Source organism: Humulus lupulus, chromosome 4, assembly GCF_963169125.1.
Source record: "Humulus lupulus chromosome 4, drHumLupu1.1, whole genome shotgun sequence".
Classification (NCBI taxonomy): domain Eukaryota; kingdom Viridiplantae; phylum Streptophyta; class Magnoliopsida; order Rosales; family Cannabaceae; genus Humulus; species Humulus lupulus.
The window spans coordinates 240,130,973-240,148,356 of NC_084796.1; the positions used below are offsets into that span (position 1 = coordinate 240,130,973).

Below are 17,384 nucleotides of genomic sequence, written 5' to 3' on the forward strand. Positions count from 1 at the left end.
AAATCATGCGAGCCCACAAGTACTCAAAACATAGATACAGCATATTTGGCCTAGACCCAAACGTGACAGTATTGGTAGTATTTGTTTTTTTCCTTCAAAGTTTTAACTAATAGAGTTACCATGATATCTTATACTTGTGTTGGTAATAATATCCATACCTTACTACTCACTAGTTTTATTTAATAGAGGGTACTACTACAATTACTTTTAACAAGATAGCACACCTACTATTTGTTGTGTCAGTGCCACCTATTTTTTAATAGTTTTTTTTTTTTGAAAAAGAACTTCATTAGATTAATCAATAATCAACCATATCAACTAGATGAGCAATACATCAAATAATTACATTCAAACATAAAGACTCAAAATCATGTCGAAGACTATTATTTGCCAATATATAAGTCACTTAATGATTCTCCTCGCGGGGAATGAAGATCGTGCTACCTTAACATACTATAATTAGACCTTGCTATATCAATCAACTACGCACACCCATAGCCTAATAAATACTCTCTTCTAACTGAGTAAAATCTTGTACGTTTTATTTAATAATTATAGTTGAATTTCGTCACTTATGAACTTGGATATCGTATGGTATATATGGACGTAATAAAACGGTTGAACCATACTCATAAATTTGCTTGTATAATCATTCATTAGCCTAATTTTCATAAAACCAACCTAACAAATGTTTTTGTTTTGTAATTCAAATATATAGAAGGGAAGGTAAGTTATTTTTCTTTAAAAAAAGAAAAGAAAAGAAAGATAAATGTTCACATGGGATTATTATCGTACAAAAAAAATAGATATATTGCTTGTTTCAGTGGCGTATATATCGAGGAATTAGTTGAAGGGGATGCAATTTTTTTTTTCAAAAAAAATAATATAATATGCTAAAAATTCTTCACATTTCTTGTAATACTTGTAATGACTACTATTGTGATTTTCGACATGTTGTTTTAATATGCTTATTTTCTTCCAATTTGAAAATCCCTCACTAACAAATGGGTTGTCACCAGCTTGTTTTCTAATGTTTGATTTGAAAAAAATAGCAACATAGGCAAAATGCAAAATTCTTACTGATGTTATATTCCAGCCAAGTAGAAAATTGATCAAATCATGCAATGTTAAATCGACGATCCTGTGTTCCAAAGAATATCTTAGGAAATTCATTATTTTTTGGTTGACAAGGCCCTTGTTGTAGATAATGTCTTCGAATTTCATCTTGAATATTTGCATTGTAACTGGAAATTGGAGGTTTTGCAATTGGTAGGAAGATTAGTCATATCAATTGAAGTACGAGTTTTTTTTTAATTATCAACCTCTACTTCAAGAAAACGTAACATAATTGAAACTTTTTATCTTTTTGAATTGTCAACCTCCATCTCAGAAAAATGTGACACATTTGATACTCTTTTATAATAATTTTTCATATCTGTGTCAAATAAATATAAAACTGATAAAAATATCAAATAATTATACAACATATTTTCTTACATAATTTGTATTAATAAATTACACATTTATATTGATAAAAATATCAAATATTTTTAGAACATATTTTCTTACATAATTTGTATTAATAAATTACACATTTATATTGATAAAAATATCAAATAAATATAAAACAATTTTTTTTTTATGTACAGCACATACACATACAATTCTTTCACATATATATTGATAAAAATATCAAATATATATTTGTTACAATATCAAATAAATATAGAACAATTAAAAAATTACACATTTTTATTGATATAAATATTAAAGAACAAATCTTTATTGAAAAAAATATAAAAGAACAATTTATTTTATGTAGTAAATGCCAATAATTCTTTTATTATAATTTTTTTAAATTATTATACAATAATTTTAAATTAACTAAAATTAAAAATTACGCTTTTTATAAATTATAAAAGTCTCAAAAAATTATTTTTATTTAGATAAAAACGAATTGAGTTTTATAAAGATGAAAATTAGAGAAAATTTAACTTTAAAAATAATATCGGAATTTGTAATTTTCATTTATTTTAATTACGCATGTTTAAATAGAATATATAATATATTAATTATAAACAATTATAACAAATAAAAGCTACCAGAGAAGGATGGCAAAGTTCGCTTTTCTCTTCTTTAGAGGGATGGTTTATTTTGTTTCATGACCAATTTTTACTTTCTTTTTCTACCAAAAAAAATAAAACACTTACTTTTTTTTATCTGGGGCTATAGCCCCAGCTAGTCCTATACTGGGTCCGCCCCTGCCCTCACTACTATGTAGCTATATTCTTCACTTTTATTGGTAATATATAATAATTATTCTAGTTAGCTTTATTACGAATTTGAACTACTGCATTACATAACTGTATTCCTCTCAAATTAATAATCCATTTTTTATCATCGTCATAAAGCTCTATCCTTATTCTACGTGAAGTGCAGGTCAGTTATTCAATAAATGTATATATATATATATATATATATGTGTGTGTGCATGAAGTAGTAGCAAACAAATTAAGAGAAATGGATGTTACCATGGCATTAGGGTTTTGGTAAATATATATTAAACTAAGCGATTTTGGTAAAATGATTTATTTTTTGAAGTCATTTTGTATTGTGCACTAGTTTTGATAATATTTTGAAAATGATGTATGATACTCCAGATAGCTGATCAAAAAATTCACAAAATTGATCGAAATTTTAGACATGGACTATTTTGAAAAAAAAATTATGAAAACTAAACCAGATTGCAAAACTCTAAAAAGAAATTTAAAGTTCATTTTCACCAATTATATATATATATATGCTTGTGTTACATATATATACTAGTTAAGATAATATTTCTTTTCCAAAAGGGGTTTCAACCTTATCAGGATTTGGTAGGATATACAAGTATATATACATTAAAAAAACATTTATATACTCTTTTTACAATAAAAATGCTTATTATATTATTATGTATATTTATGTTAAAAGTGGTAGTGGTTGTTTCAAGTTGTAATGCTATCTTGGATGTATGCAGAAATAAACATTCCGAGCCCCCCAATTCTCATAAAAAACCCTTTCACACCAAATATATTTACTCAAATCATGATGTCTTGGAATGTCAGTTATTGAACTTGTACTATTACTACAAGCCAAAAACAAGGTCCTTTTCTACGAATTATCAACTTGAGTACTATTAACCCTGAAATAGCAATTTTTTTGAAAAAAAAATCTTTATCATTTTTCTCTTCTCAACAGTATCTACTTAAAACCTTCTTGTGCAAAAGTTTAACTCAAACATGGCACCAAGGGCTATGGGAACATCAAGTATTCCAGAACAAAAGCTGCAACAACTCGAAAAGGCGGTCGCAGCCATGGAAATGGCGAAAGCTTCAAGCTCTATAACAAGCACAAGAGAGTCATCAAGTTATAGCATAGCTAAGGAGAAAGAGGGTATTCATGGTGATGATGATAACAAAGGATGTTGTACTCCAAAGGGTAAGAGACATAGGATACCAGAGTTGTTATCTTGTCCACCACCTCCAAAGAAGAGAAAGGTAGCAACTTCAAGCTGCACATTCAATAAAAGATCTCCTATAGCTTTTTTCTCTCCCCCTGATCTTGACCTCTTCTTCTTTTTTGCTTTTAGGAATAGTAGTTGCTAGAAATTTATTATGCTTTATTATAGTATAGAGTTGAGATTTGAGAAGAGGTTTCTGAGTTTTGTACTGTATTTATATTAATATAATTACTCTCATAATATAGTTTAATTACTTTGTTAGCTTTTAATTGTCTAGTTTGTGCTAGATTGTAAGCTTTGATCGAATGGATACCATATATTTAAGATGAATTTCATTATAAGGTTTTTGATGAAATCCATGTTTCTGTATCTGTGTTATATAATTAACCTGACTTTTCTTCTTTCTCTTCTTCTTCTTCTTCTTCTTCTTCTTCTTCTCAAGAGTATTTATATATATATATATATATATATGTTATATATAAATTTTGAATGTATATAGAATGTGTAAAATTAAAACCCATGCAGTATGAGTGAATATTTGGAATTTTTATGAAAGCTAGCCTAGCTCATCAGTTGCAAATGACTACATGTGTTTTTAGTTCAAATTTCAAATTTCTTTGATATTATAATAGTAAAGAATCCTAGGGTCAACCTCATAATAGAACAGAGAAAAGTGAAAAAAAAAAGGTTTTTTTTTTCTTTTTCTTTTAATATGTTAATTGCTTTTTTTTTTTATTAGGTGTAAAAGGTTCTGCATGCCTTTTAGGTATATACTTTTGAGTTTTGAATATTGATCGAGCTGGTATTTATCGAACAATATTGAACTTTTTCTTTCACTGTTTGCTTGTGGGATATAATATTGACTTCTCTAATACAGGCATCATATTAACAAAAGTAAAATCTAATTGTGTATATAGGTTTTCATGAGTTTTGTTAGAGTATTTATTCATTTTGATAAAGATTGAATAAATTTTATTTCACTTGTTTTAATCTTAATGTTTTAATATTCAATTGCATTTAGCTCTGAAAATAATAATTAATGTCTTCCATAAAAATGGTAACTTACAATATTTTACCATGACTTCTTTCACTTGCTTTCTGAATCTTAATTTGACTTTTTAATTAAGTTACATATATATTATGTATGTGTGTGTATCCAATATTTCTATCTAGATCCTTGAAATATTTTAAACACCGACAACTTTTAAAAAGTATACTTAAGCTCATAGTATTCCAAATCTGTCAACCCAACAAAGTATAATAATATTATCATAATGCCCATCTGATTATGGTTAATACAATGATATCTCATAAAAAAGATTCAAATATTAGTGTCTTATCATCAAAGAGAAAACTTTGGATTCTCTATTATACCTTTCTTCTTCTTCTTTTCCATATATCTTCACATATAGAAAAGAATTTTCCCTGAAAGTTTCTTTAGATATATTAGTTATCCTCTAGGAAAAAGTTAACCACTCAGATGTTGAATTCAGGTGCTTATATAATTATATATATGTGTGCATATGTGTATGTGTCAGAATTAGCTACTAGTGAATAATAATATTATTATTGCATGTAATAAGAGAATCCAATGAAGCACACACGTGTGGTAATAGGAGGAATCTTCTCCATCATTGTATTGTAATTTTCTCGTGAAAATTTGATTTTCCCGAGAAAATTCGAGGCTGAAATAAATACAAGTAATGTTTGATATGTTGGTAAGTGTAGAATAATATTGATCAGCTACCCCAGTAGTTCTGACCACATCTCTGGAATATCTGTGTGGTGTGTCCCCAGAGAAGAAGGGGGGCTTCATGTGAGGCATAATGTGATCTAGTAAGGGAGCCACCTGCATGGTTTAAGTTAGACAAACACACTTTCCAGCCCCAATTCAGAAATGGTCAGATTTTTCCCACGGGTACTAGGGTGGGTAGACTATTTGGTACACATTTATGATGTAATAAAATAACATGTTGTATCTATGTATCTATTTATATGAGTGAATTGATTTTTGCATTTAATTATATGGATGACATGCTTTAATTTTAACACCCATCTTTTCGGTAATAAATTATATATATATATATATATAAATATATGAGAATTTTCATAGGCCATTCACTTTAACTATTACCGGTGGGGCTCTCCGTGTTCTCAATCTGTGAACAATTTTCAGCGCGATTTTTTTTATGTCTGTGTATATTGTAGCTATGCAAATTTTCAAAAAATTCTGAATAGTTTACAGTACCGAAAACTAAGTTGAAACACGTTGCACGCGTGACTAATTTTTTTTTATGCGCGTGGAGAGCAACATATTTAAACTTAGTTTTCGGTACTGTAAACTATTCAGAATTTTCTGAAAATTTGCAGGATGCTCTAAATAGCTACAATATTCACGGTCATAAAAAAAGTCACGCCGAAAACTGTTCACGGGTCGAGAAACACTGAAAGCCCTACCGGTAGGGCTTAAAGTGAAGCCTCTATAAGAGAATTCTCCTATACATATATATGCAATTAAGTTTTTATGATAATAATATTATATATAAAAGAATGATATAAACATATTAAAAAAATTAACTAAAATACTATTTATGATTTTAAAAAAAATAATATGATAAATTTTTAGATGACAAATTTATGAAATTATTTAAATCACACATTATATTTGAAAAGGAAGTTTGCTTATCTAGATAAAAAAAAAAAAAAAAATTTATTCTAATTTCTTATGTAGTTACACAGTCATACTATTTGTAGACATAACACGTACATATAATGTATTTATAATGTTTGTTGTTATATATTTATATAAGTTAGTTTAAGAGATAAATGAAAAAAATTTAATAAAATTAAGATTATATATTATATATTATTATAACATTTGAATTAAAATTAATATAATTATTTAATATCTAATATTGTTTAAATATTATTGTAATAATGATATTTTATAACATTTAAATTTATATTAATATAATTAATAAATATTTATTTTTATTAGTTATAAAATATATTATGTTAAATATTTAGAATATTCCATTAAAATTAACAAAGAAAGCCATTAAAATAAAAAAAAATCATTAAATACACAATTTTTGTATAGAGAGATATTATAATAATATCATTCGCAAGATATATATGAGACATGGAACTTCCTCAAACACTTTTCACACATCAAAGATTAAATTCTGTATTTGAATGTTACCAAATTTATATTTAATTAAATACGAAATAAAAGGTTGGTACTGGAACAGATATTCTGTAGCTACAGACAGAAATTCTGTAACTACAGAAATACACAACAGAAAGATAAAACAGAAAAATAGATTCACACAGAGTTTTTTACGTAGTGTCAATATCCTTTCGAATATTACTAGTCCACGGGGCCATGCCCAGAGATAAGATCCATTAATAATGTTTCTCAAAAATACAAAGTATTTGACTTAAGAAAAGATTAGACTCCCTCTAATTTTATGCCGCAAACTTGATGTATTTTCTACTTGATGAATGAACCTTGCTGAAACTTTAAGAACTCGAACTCCCTTCGATTTTCTTAAAGAGTGCTTGCTTCCTCTCGAAGCAAGACTAGGATGAACCTTCTCTCAAAGGTTTTCTCTTTGTTCTTCTCTTTGTTAGATTGTTTCAATACACAAAACACATACAAAGACACAAAATAACAGAGGTATAGTCGAATCACTAACCTCTACAAAATAAACGCTATTTTTCTAAAGATGTAAATGAATAGACCAAAGAGTTAACCTAGACAAGACTGCTATGATAAATATTTATACACAAATATACTCACATAAGACAGCCTTTACTAGGTCTAACCGCACACAATTCACTAGGAAATGTTTCCTTAAATAATCAATCAATTACATTGAATTAAATATCATTATTATAATAATATATAATAGAAGACTAGATATTTAATAATTATATTAATATAAATTTAAATATTATAAAATATTATTACGACAATAATATATAATCATAATTTTTTACTAATTATATTATGGGAAAGTACCAATTTGACCCATATGTTTTTCTCCAATACGCGATCAGCCCCTGTGTTTTGTTAAATGATAATTCAGACCTTTTGTTTTGCAAAATGGATCAAAATAGTACCTTATACCCAATTTTGGTAAAAAAAAATTCAAAAATAATCTTTCATTCTCAGCTCTTCAACGACTTTCTCTACTTTTCTGAACCCATCACATCACCAATGACTCGATAATTAATCTTATAATTGAAAATGTTTTTACCAAAATTGGGTACATGGTACTATTTTGATCAATTTTGTAAACACATAGAGTTTAAATTGTCATTTAACAAAAAATAAGGGCCGATCGCGTATTTAGAAAAAATAAAATGGTCAAAATATTATTATTATAATAATATTTAATACAAGACGATATTTAATACTTATATTAATATATATTTAAATATTGTAAAATATCATTATAATAATATATAATACATAATCTTAATTTTTTTTTAAAAAAATTTATAAAAAGTCATCATATTATATATATATATAAATCATAAATAATATTTTGTTTTAATTTTTCATTTGTCATTCTTTTATATATAATATTGTTTATTTATTTAAAATTTATATGACAATAATACAAATTTAATAAAAATAATTAATATATTTAATAAATAAAACTAAGCAAGCGTGCATTGTACGTTGATTGCATCTAATATATATATATATATATGTATATATAAGGGTTTATAATTTTTGTATCATCTGTTTTGTCATATTACTTGTTTGAACCTTGTGTTTTGACAAATTACTTTTTGAATCTTGTGTTTTATAAAATGGTTCAAATGGACCTCTAAACCTAATTTTGATGAAGAAAAAATTGAATATAGCAACACAGTTGTTAGGCAAAATAATTGTGTTTTTATTCTGAATTGTTAGTTTGATGAATTATTTGTGATTTTAGTTCAAAAAAAATTTGACCAAAATCGGGTTTATGTGTCTATTTGAGAAATTTTACGAAACACAAGTTCCAAAAATTAGTATGTCAAAATATAGGGTCCAAACAGGTAATGAGATCAATAAAACACAAGATCCAATAAACATTACTCTATTATTTAATTAATACAATTTTTTTTAATAAAAATATGTGTTGATGCATGCTTTTTGTTAACTATAGAATTGGATAGAAAAAATAGGGAGGATTCTTCGAAAGTAAACTTAAGGGTTAAGAACTTTTAAAAGACAATATTGGAAGGGAATAGTTGTATTAAACCCTTTGTGCCAAAATTCGAACCTCTTTTGAGTAGGGTTTATGCCTTATTCATATATAGGTGTAGGGTTTCTATTTTATAATGTTTGTTGTCCGTATTTTCGTAATGTGACACGTGACACACATTAAGGAGTAATTGCATCTTCACAAAAGTTGATTAAGCCCTAGAGCTTGCTTCGAGCTCTACGGGAGGAGAGCCTAGCCTTAAGTCATAATTCTCCACCACCGGAGAAGTGTGTCCTCACGGGAATGCTATTTCTCGATGACCATATTCCAGGATGTTTCACAAGATCTTCTCATACACTCAGGTCTTCCAGGTCTGCTAGATACATTTTCCAGGTGTGGAGGAAAGTAGCCAGGGTGTCAAGCACAATGACCTTGGACCACAAGTGTAATGTCCCAAATTACCTAATTAGGCTTAGGGCCTTGATTATGGGTTCAGGATGACAAATTATGGAAATTATGTGCTTATGTGATATATATGTGTATCATTGCATGACTGTGTGAGTTATATTATAATATGACTTTATATGCATTTTTAGGTGTATTAAATATGCATGTGGGCTCGTTTCTTATCAGAATGACAATTTTCGTAATTTGATCCGTTATGGGTATATTTGGCATATATGTGATATATGTATGAGACCACATTATTATGTGGATATGTTTGGATTACTCGGCACAAGGCAATCCTAGGGAGCAAGCTAGTGGGAAAGTCACAACGAGATTAATACTTGACTCAGGGTGAGTCAATGGGTATTTTGGGTATTTAGTACATTACCGAGATATTGGGTAATGGGAATGATTATTTGATGATATATTGGAAGTTAGTGAGATCAGGAGGAAATTCTGGGGATTTTGACTATGTTACTCTCGGGGGCGTTTTTGGGACCCCAAGCCTTGGGTTTTTCTTAAGGTTACTTGAGCTTGAAGTAACCTAACAGAAACCAATATACGTTTAAACACTTTCCCCTCTCTCTCGTTCTCTCATTTGACGCCGTTAGCATTTTTTAAGGAAACTCGAGTTTTAGGGCTTGGATTCAAGGAAGGATATAGTCAACGATTCTAGGGATGATTAGAAGCTTCATAATCGAAGGATTTAGCGGGAAAACGACATAATCAGAGGTAATTTAAGCTTTGAATTTCTAAGTTTTTCGTTTTCTTAAGTTTCTTAAGTTTTGATTTGGATTTCACGGTTCGGTGAGTTTTTGATCTATCAGAATCGCGGGTTTTCTAGCTTGGGAGTTTCTAGGGATGTTGTGTGATTGAATGGTGAGTTTGGTATAGATTTTGGGTGATTTTTTAGAGGATTTTGGGCTGAGAAAACTAAGCTCACGGGGTCGCGCCACGACCTTGTTCTTGGGCGCCGGGACCCTCATGAACTCAGGCATCTTGCGGTTTCCTAAATTTGGGTAGCGTTGCGGCCATGGTCCTATGTGTTTGGGGATGGGCTCTCTGGTTGTGAGAGATGCAGCTCTTAACATGGGGCATCGCGGCCCTAATAGGGTGAGTCGCGGCGCAAATGGCAGTTTTTTGCCAATGGAGGTTTTGAGCGCGGGAACTCAATCCTTAGGGCTCGGGATTGATCCTACTAACCGGTTTAATAGAATTCGATGTCTCAGAGGCTAGGACTTGGTTTGGAAGCCTGTGTTTGCTCGTTATTGATGGGATTCTATACTTGGTTGTGACTAGGTTATTGGTACGGGCTTGAGATTAGGATCGTGCTCGAGGGTCATTCTTATTATATGTCACACTCGGACTTTAGGTAAGAAAATTGCACCCAATATGTGATGTACATGATTAGGGCTTGGCCCGAATGTTGAATAAAGATTTTATTAGTGCTTGGACCCTTGTAAATGTGCATAATTATGATTATGGCTGTGAACTATTGATTAAGCATGTTGAGTGCTCTGTATATGAATATTTGTTATATGATGAATGTATGTTAGCATTGTATAATTCGAAAAGCATTGACTTATCAGTCAAGGACGGCAATAGCGCTGGTGGAAAAGCATTGACTTATCAGTCAAGGATGGCAATAGCGCTGAGCACTGATCGAACATCATTGATTATGAGTCAAGGGCAGCAATAGCGCGTAGAGCGTTGGATCTGATCAAGAGCGCATCATACGCTTGTTCGACCCAATGGTCATGGAAAACTAAAGCACCAGGTACGCTGGGCCAACTCCAAGGTTGGTTATTCAAAAGATAGGGCAATGAGCCCCTGGGTGACTTATTAGTCCCATATCCTAGGGCTGAGCCCCAGTGTGGTTTATTAATCATGTAACTTGGGTAACGAGCCCCGTTATGATTCAATTAATCATTTATTTAGGGCATTTGGTACCATATGACGTTGTAGTCATTTATATGAATGGTATGCATGCATGAGTAGGGTTATTATTGCTAGATATGCGTATTATGGTTTGATGATGTATTAATAACTGCTTATGAGCATGTTTAAGTTTTATTGCTGGGCATTGGCTCACGGGTGCTATGTGGCCAGGTAAGGGGAAAGGAAAGTTGGACCAGCCATGAGTTAGAGAGCTTAGGTGGCAATGTGTACATATGCGGCCGCTTGACCACCACGACCAAGGTTTTTTAGCGAAACTAGGGTTAAACCCTATTTTTGCTGCTTAGGTCGCCGGGTTGTAACTTTTGAGTTGTAATGACCTGTTTGGAACTATAAACAACTTTTTAAACATTTATTATGGGATCCCATGAATAGCGTAACGTTTTCATGAAATTTCCACTCCTTTTGACCAAAAATTTTAACCCTGGACCGTTAATCAGATTTAGATGCACGTTTATGGCCTAATGACTCGTTTAGCGAGTTAAGCACTATTTAAAATACACAGTGTAATAGTTTTAGCTAACTAGGGCGTTACAACAAGCATCCATCTGACACATTGTTACATAAATCATGGTGTCGATTCCGTACAAGCGACGAGCAGGATGTCTCACGACGTCGCCTGACATGGGAAAACATCTAGCTAACCACCTGACACTGTCAAGAGCATGTTGCCCCATAAATTATTGGGTTGGTACCTCATATTGAGCCCACTGAGATATGCAAGGGCCCACCAACACATTAACTGATGGAATTTACCATTTATTACTCATTTGAAACACCGTTAAGGGAGAGTAATTGTAATAAACCCTTATTAGGGAATTAATTTCTCTCAGCCATCTATAAATAGGGCTAGGGCACAGTTTGTAAATGATCCTAGAATTTTTGTATTCAAAGCATTGCTAAAATGCTACCTGAAAACCCCAATGGAAGCTTGATACCTCTAAGCTTTTATCATTCTAATACAAGTGACTCGTGGACTAGGGTTTATTCATAACGTGAACCACGTAAATCTCTGTGTCTCAACTTTCTTTTATTTATTCTTTATTATAATCAGTTGTTAGCAAAAAAGCTAGTCAACATTTTGGTATTTTCATTGAGAGCTTGAGGAAATCTTTAAGCTACATCAATGGTGAACACCAAAAGAAACATCATTGAAGACGGTCCCTCCATCGCCGATGTGGGAGGAGAACCAAGCTAACCACCTCCACTAGTTGATCTGGAAGTGGCCCATGACGACTGTTACGATGATAACGATGGCTATGATGGTGAGGACGGAGACGACTATGAGAGTAAGTATTCTCAGTCATATCAGACAGAGGAGACATGAGAGGTGGTGGCACTTAAGGGTCAAGTAGCCTCCCAACAACAAGAAATAGAGCTCAGAAGGGTAGCATTGCCGCTTTGCAGGAGATGGTTAACGCCATGAAGGCCACTTTGGTGGCTCAAGGGCCACAAGTGGACCCTCAGGGCGAAGTACCACCTAGAAAGCCAGTTGGCGTGCCACATGCGTACCAAGCTGGAATGTCACATGTGCAACCAGCAGGCGTACCTCCCGTGCACCCCGCTAACGCGACGCAAGAACAGTCAGCTGGCGCGCCACCTGTGCACCCACCTGGAGCACCACCCGTGCCTCCAGCTCATGGAAAAGATAAGGCTAAGGCCCACCAAAATCAGAAGAGGACTCGTCGGCCTTCCGAGCCCATCGACGTCCCGAGGAGGGCCAATGTCTCTTAAGCTAACGAGGTCTCTTAAGCTTATGAGGTCCGTGAAAACTGTGAGGTCAACAATGTTCGCAGAGCCCAGGGCCTTTGATAACTCTACAAAATAGAGTTATTTTACCACTTTTTATGTGCTAATTATTGCTCAATTCTTGAGTTTGATTTATTAAGTAATTTTGAATTTATTGGGTTTAATAGATTTTATATATTTTTCTGTGTTTTTATAGTTATTTTGTTGTAAAATGTTGTAGTTAATTATTTGAATTATTTTTGTTTAATTTGAGGTAAAAAAATGTGGTATTATTAAGCTTAAATGTTAAATTTATAATTAATATTTTCAAAGAATTAACTTGATTTATTTTATAGTGAAAATATTTTATTATGATTTATTTTATATTTATTTTGTTAGGGAATTTGATGTATTTTTGTGCTTAGAAAAAAGAATAGAAAACTAAAAAAAAAAAAGCAAGGAAAAGCAAGGGTAGTGGCATTTTTCCAAGTGCCCAGGCCTGCCCAGCCAACCCACCTGAGCCCATCTCCCAACCAAAGCTGCCTTCAGCAGCTCCCTGCACTCAGGCCCACGCCTTCCTCCAGCCGTTTGGGCCGCCTGCCTCAAGCCCACTCCAACCCCAGCTGCACTCCACCAGCTTGCCAACCGAAAGCACTTCTCCTGCCGCCACCTGTCTCCCACGTTGCCTTCAATCCGCTTGCTTCATCAAATGCCTGCCCCTTTTAGTTATGCACAGCCAAAGCAACTCACATCCGAAGCACACCAACCCATTCCAGCCGCCTGGCCCAATCCACCTCACCAGGCCCAATCCGGCTCTCTCCCAGACACATGCCACCTACACCTTCCCAGCCCACCACGTCAGACCAAACTGGCCCTGCCATGAACCCAACGCCTGCCACCAGCAGCCACATAATTGCATTTTCCCCATTTTGAGCCCAACAATTGTATTTTTGTACTCTTGTCCCCTATGTTCAAAAATGCCATTTTTACCCCCACTTTCTACACATTTTACCCCAAAACATCATTATTACACCCTATAATTTACCCCCATTTTTCCATATGATTATTAATTCAATTAATTTAATCAATTTAATTAATTTAAATTGATTATTTTAATATACTCATTTTGGCTATAAATATGGAGTTTTGAAGACCATTTAGGGTGTCATATTTTAAGAAAGAGGTTACCATACCAAAAATTCTAGACATTTCAAAACCTCTCTATTCTCTTCATCTTCTTCTTCTTTTTAGTTACTTTCTATGTATTTTTAGAGGAAAAATTTGGGGGTTTCTCCTCCAAATTTTCCTATTTATGTTTGTAATTTTTAGTTTGTATTTGCTATTCTAGTTATGTGTTTCTAATCTTTTTAAGATTATTGAGGTGATGATGAAACAATATGTAGCTAGATAGTGTTTATTTTGTATGTTGATTTCCCATTTTGTGCAGCAAAGTTTATGGAATTTTCTTCTTCAAATATCTTCTTTCATATTAAATATCATGTATTTTGGATTGTTAGCATATATTTACACTTTGTTCTTCATTAGTGCAAAAATATAATATTCTTTGTGTAAGATGTGTCATTAAATTGTACACATCCATGCTTAGAACAAAAATATTATGTTTTGCCTTATAAATAATGTTCATTGATTTATTTATTATTTCATTAGATTGATTTACACTAAATGCTTTGAAATTATAACTTTTTGAAAAGTGAAGAAAATTCTTATCTTTTTAGAAGTAATTTTGTGCTTAAAATTATAAATCTATTTGGAAAATAATAGTTTAATTTATTTTAACTATCACTAAAACTTGGGAATCAATGTACTTATAAATATTATTGAATTTATATTTTGTAGATTCTAATCCTTAATAATCTTATTTTACTATCTTGATTTCTATTGTTAATTTATGTTTATATATTGTCATTAATATCTTTATTATTATCTTTTAGTTTTTTTTCTTGTCACAAAATCTCTTCAATCTTTGGAGCTAGGTAAGAATTTGTTAATTTTGGTTTAAAATAGTTTCCTTTTTGATTTTAGACAACTCATTTGGGTTCGATCTCGTGCTTACACGAACACTATATTCCATATATAATCCGTGCACTTGTGAGTATAAATTTTTAAAACATACCCGTTTTGGGTCCATCAGCCTTCTGCCCAAGCGTGATGCGATTGACCGCGTCAGGCCTGGAGAAGGAATCCCATTTATGCCTCACCAGCCCCAGGGAAACCCCCAGCAAGGAACCAACATGAGAGAAGTCTTTGTAAAATGAGGACAATGAATCAATGTCTCAGTTAATAATGACTATGTAGAGTCAGATGGGGAGACAGAAGTAGGATTTCCCAAGGATGGCTGCCACGAAAGCACACAACCTAACATGCGAGATAACCTAAATGCTTGCACAAACAGAGTAGCTCCCAAGGACCTCCCCGACAGATACCCTCAGCCTACCCTCCGAGATCAGCTCAATGCTTGGAAGAGAGAAGCCATGCCCAACCAGGGGGAATATCCAACACAAAGTGCCAATAACGCCCTCTCTGCGCAGAGTTGGAGAGCCTGAAAAAGATAATGCTCAAGATATCCAGAGGATAGGGAAAAGACTCTGATTTAAAGGATAAAGATGGGGAGTTGTGTGCCCACACATTGTCAAAGCCCCGTTAACTCGAGGCTTCAAGATGCCAGACATTACTCCTTATAGTCGAGTTACGGACCCTTCAGACCATTTGTCAAATTCAATAGATTTATGTCTGTGCACCGCATCTCTGAGGACGCCAGATGCCATTTCTTCCCGTTAACCCTAATGGGACCAGTAGACGGGTGGTTGAAGAAGCACAGTTGCACAGGCCAGGTTCCATCCACTCTTGGCACTAGCACTCCGTCGCCTTCCGAAGACAATTCATAGTTGTTCAAAAGGTTCATTTCGAGGTCAATTCTTTGGCCAACATTAAGCAAGAGCCTTTTGAGACACTTAAGGTGTACATAAAATGCTTTAATGAATAGGCTTCAATGACCAAGAGGGTCAACGATGGCCAATAATTTATGGCCTTACAAGCTGGTGTTTGGCCAGGTTCTCCGCTATGAGACGACTTGCAAAGGCGCAGATGCCACATGCTCGATATCTTCATTCGTCGGGCCCATGAATATATCCATTGGGAGGATACCCAAATTAGAGCTTTCAGATGACCTGTTTCCTTTCCAGCTCCTACAGTCCTTGCCGCCACAGCTCCAAGTCCCAAGTTCTCACCTTACAATCCAGTGCAAACGAGTGTTATGAGCGCCCTGAAATATAGTCCAACAGTTCCTCAAGCTGACTACAGCACCACGCGCGCTAGATATGGAGAAAATCCCATTGGATTTAGTGCTTTTCAGCCTGCCTTCAGTGTTGGAATAGTTGCTCTCTCCCAGTCGCGCCCAACAATGGCCCGAGTGGAAGAAAACATGTAGGAAAGAGCAGGGGGAATAAGAAACCAAAGAGAGTTGGCGCTCCTGATGAGAAGTACACTCCTTAATACTCCGAGTACACCGACTTGGTTGATAATCAGGAAAACATTTTCATGGCCACAGAACATGTCCACTATTGTAGTCCCCAACCCATCCGAAGAGAAATGGAGTGAAGGGACACTACGAAGTTGTGCAAGTTCCACAATGACGTTGGACATTGCACCAACGAGCGCAGGAAACTTCTCAATGAGATTTAGAATCTCATCAAATTAGGGCACCTCCACCTGTACTCTAGTCAACATACGAGTAAGGACAATTTCTGGAGGACCCCACCTCGGGGCACATCGAGAGGCTCGTAGAATAGGTATGTGCGGGCCCTAAACCATGATGATGAAGTGCTTGTACTAGCCCAACTCCCGACACAGGTGCCCTGGATGACGGACCAGATAATAACCTTCTCTGATGACGATGCTCGGAGAGTGCACTTCCTCCATCATGACCTGTTGGTAATCAAGAGCTAGATTTCCAACAAAATGGTAGCAAGGATCCTAGTGGATAACGAGAGTTTAGTGAACATCCTATTCAAGAAAACCTTCGAGAAGATCGGGTTGACGACGAATGACCTATCTCTGATAAACGAGTTTTAGACTCGTTTTAGTGTCTTTTTAGGTAGTTTTTTTAGCTAATTAGAGTTTTTTTTTCTTTCTATTTTGCGCTTTTTTTTAGTTTGATTTTAGGTTTTAATGGACTCGAGTTTTTTTGGAATGAAAAGAGATGAAAAATCAACAAAAGGATGAAATTCTAGACAAAACTAGTGATTGGAGGCAAGTAGTGGAAAGACGATGAGATTAAATTCTCTAATTTTTCATCCATTAATTAATTGTCTTTAGAATTACTTGTTTTGAGTTCATAGTTTCTAATTGTTTTTGTTTCTTAATTTTTATGTTTATGTTTTAGCTTTCTTTTATTGTCAACTTTCGTTATCCATATAGAGATTAGGAATTAAGTGTTGGTAGTTGGTACTTCAGTCTTTGTAGGACGATACTCGTGGTTGTGCACTTTATTACTTGAAGAATTCGTATACTTGTGTTATCAAATTCTC

General features: G+C 33.3%; 1 protein-coding gene across 1 annotated transcript; it reads left to right on the forward strand.

Annotated features, from left to right (window-relative positions):
- Positions 1-3,220: 3,220 nt before the first annotated feature.
- Positions 3,221-3,847, forward strand: LOC133829472 (cyclin-dependent protein kinase inhibitor SMR9-like). Its single transcript, XM_062259195.1, has one exon. It carries the CDS (start codon positions 3,282-3,284, stop codon positions 3,645-3,647), a length of 366 nt encoding a protein of 121 aa, XP_062115179.1. The 5' UTR covers positions 3,221-3,281; the 3' UTR covers positions 3,648-3,847.
- Positions 3,848-17,384: the final 13,537 nt, after the last annotated feature.

What these genes read in the sequence shown, in the direction of transcription:
- LOC133829472 (XM_062259195.1), top strand. Translation starts at nt 3,282, where the DNA reads ATGGCACCAAGGGCTATGGGAACATCAAGTATTCCAGAACAAAAGCTG.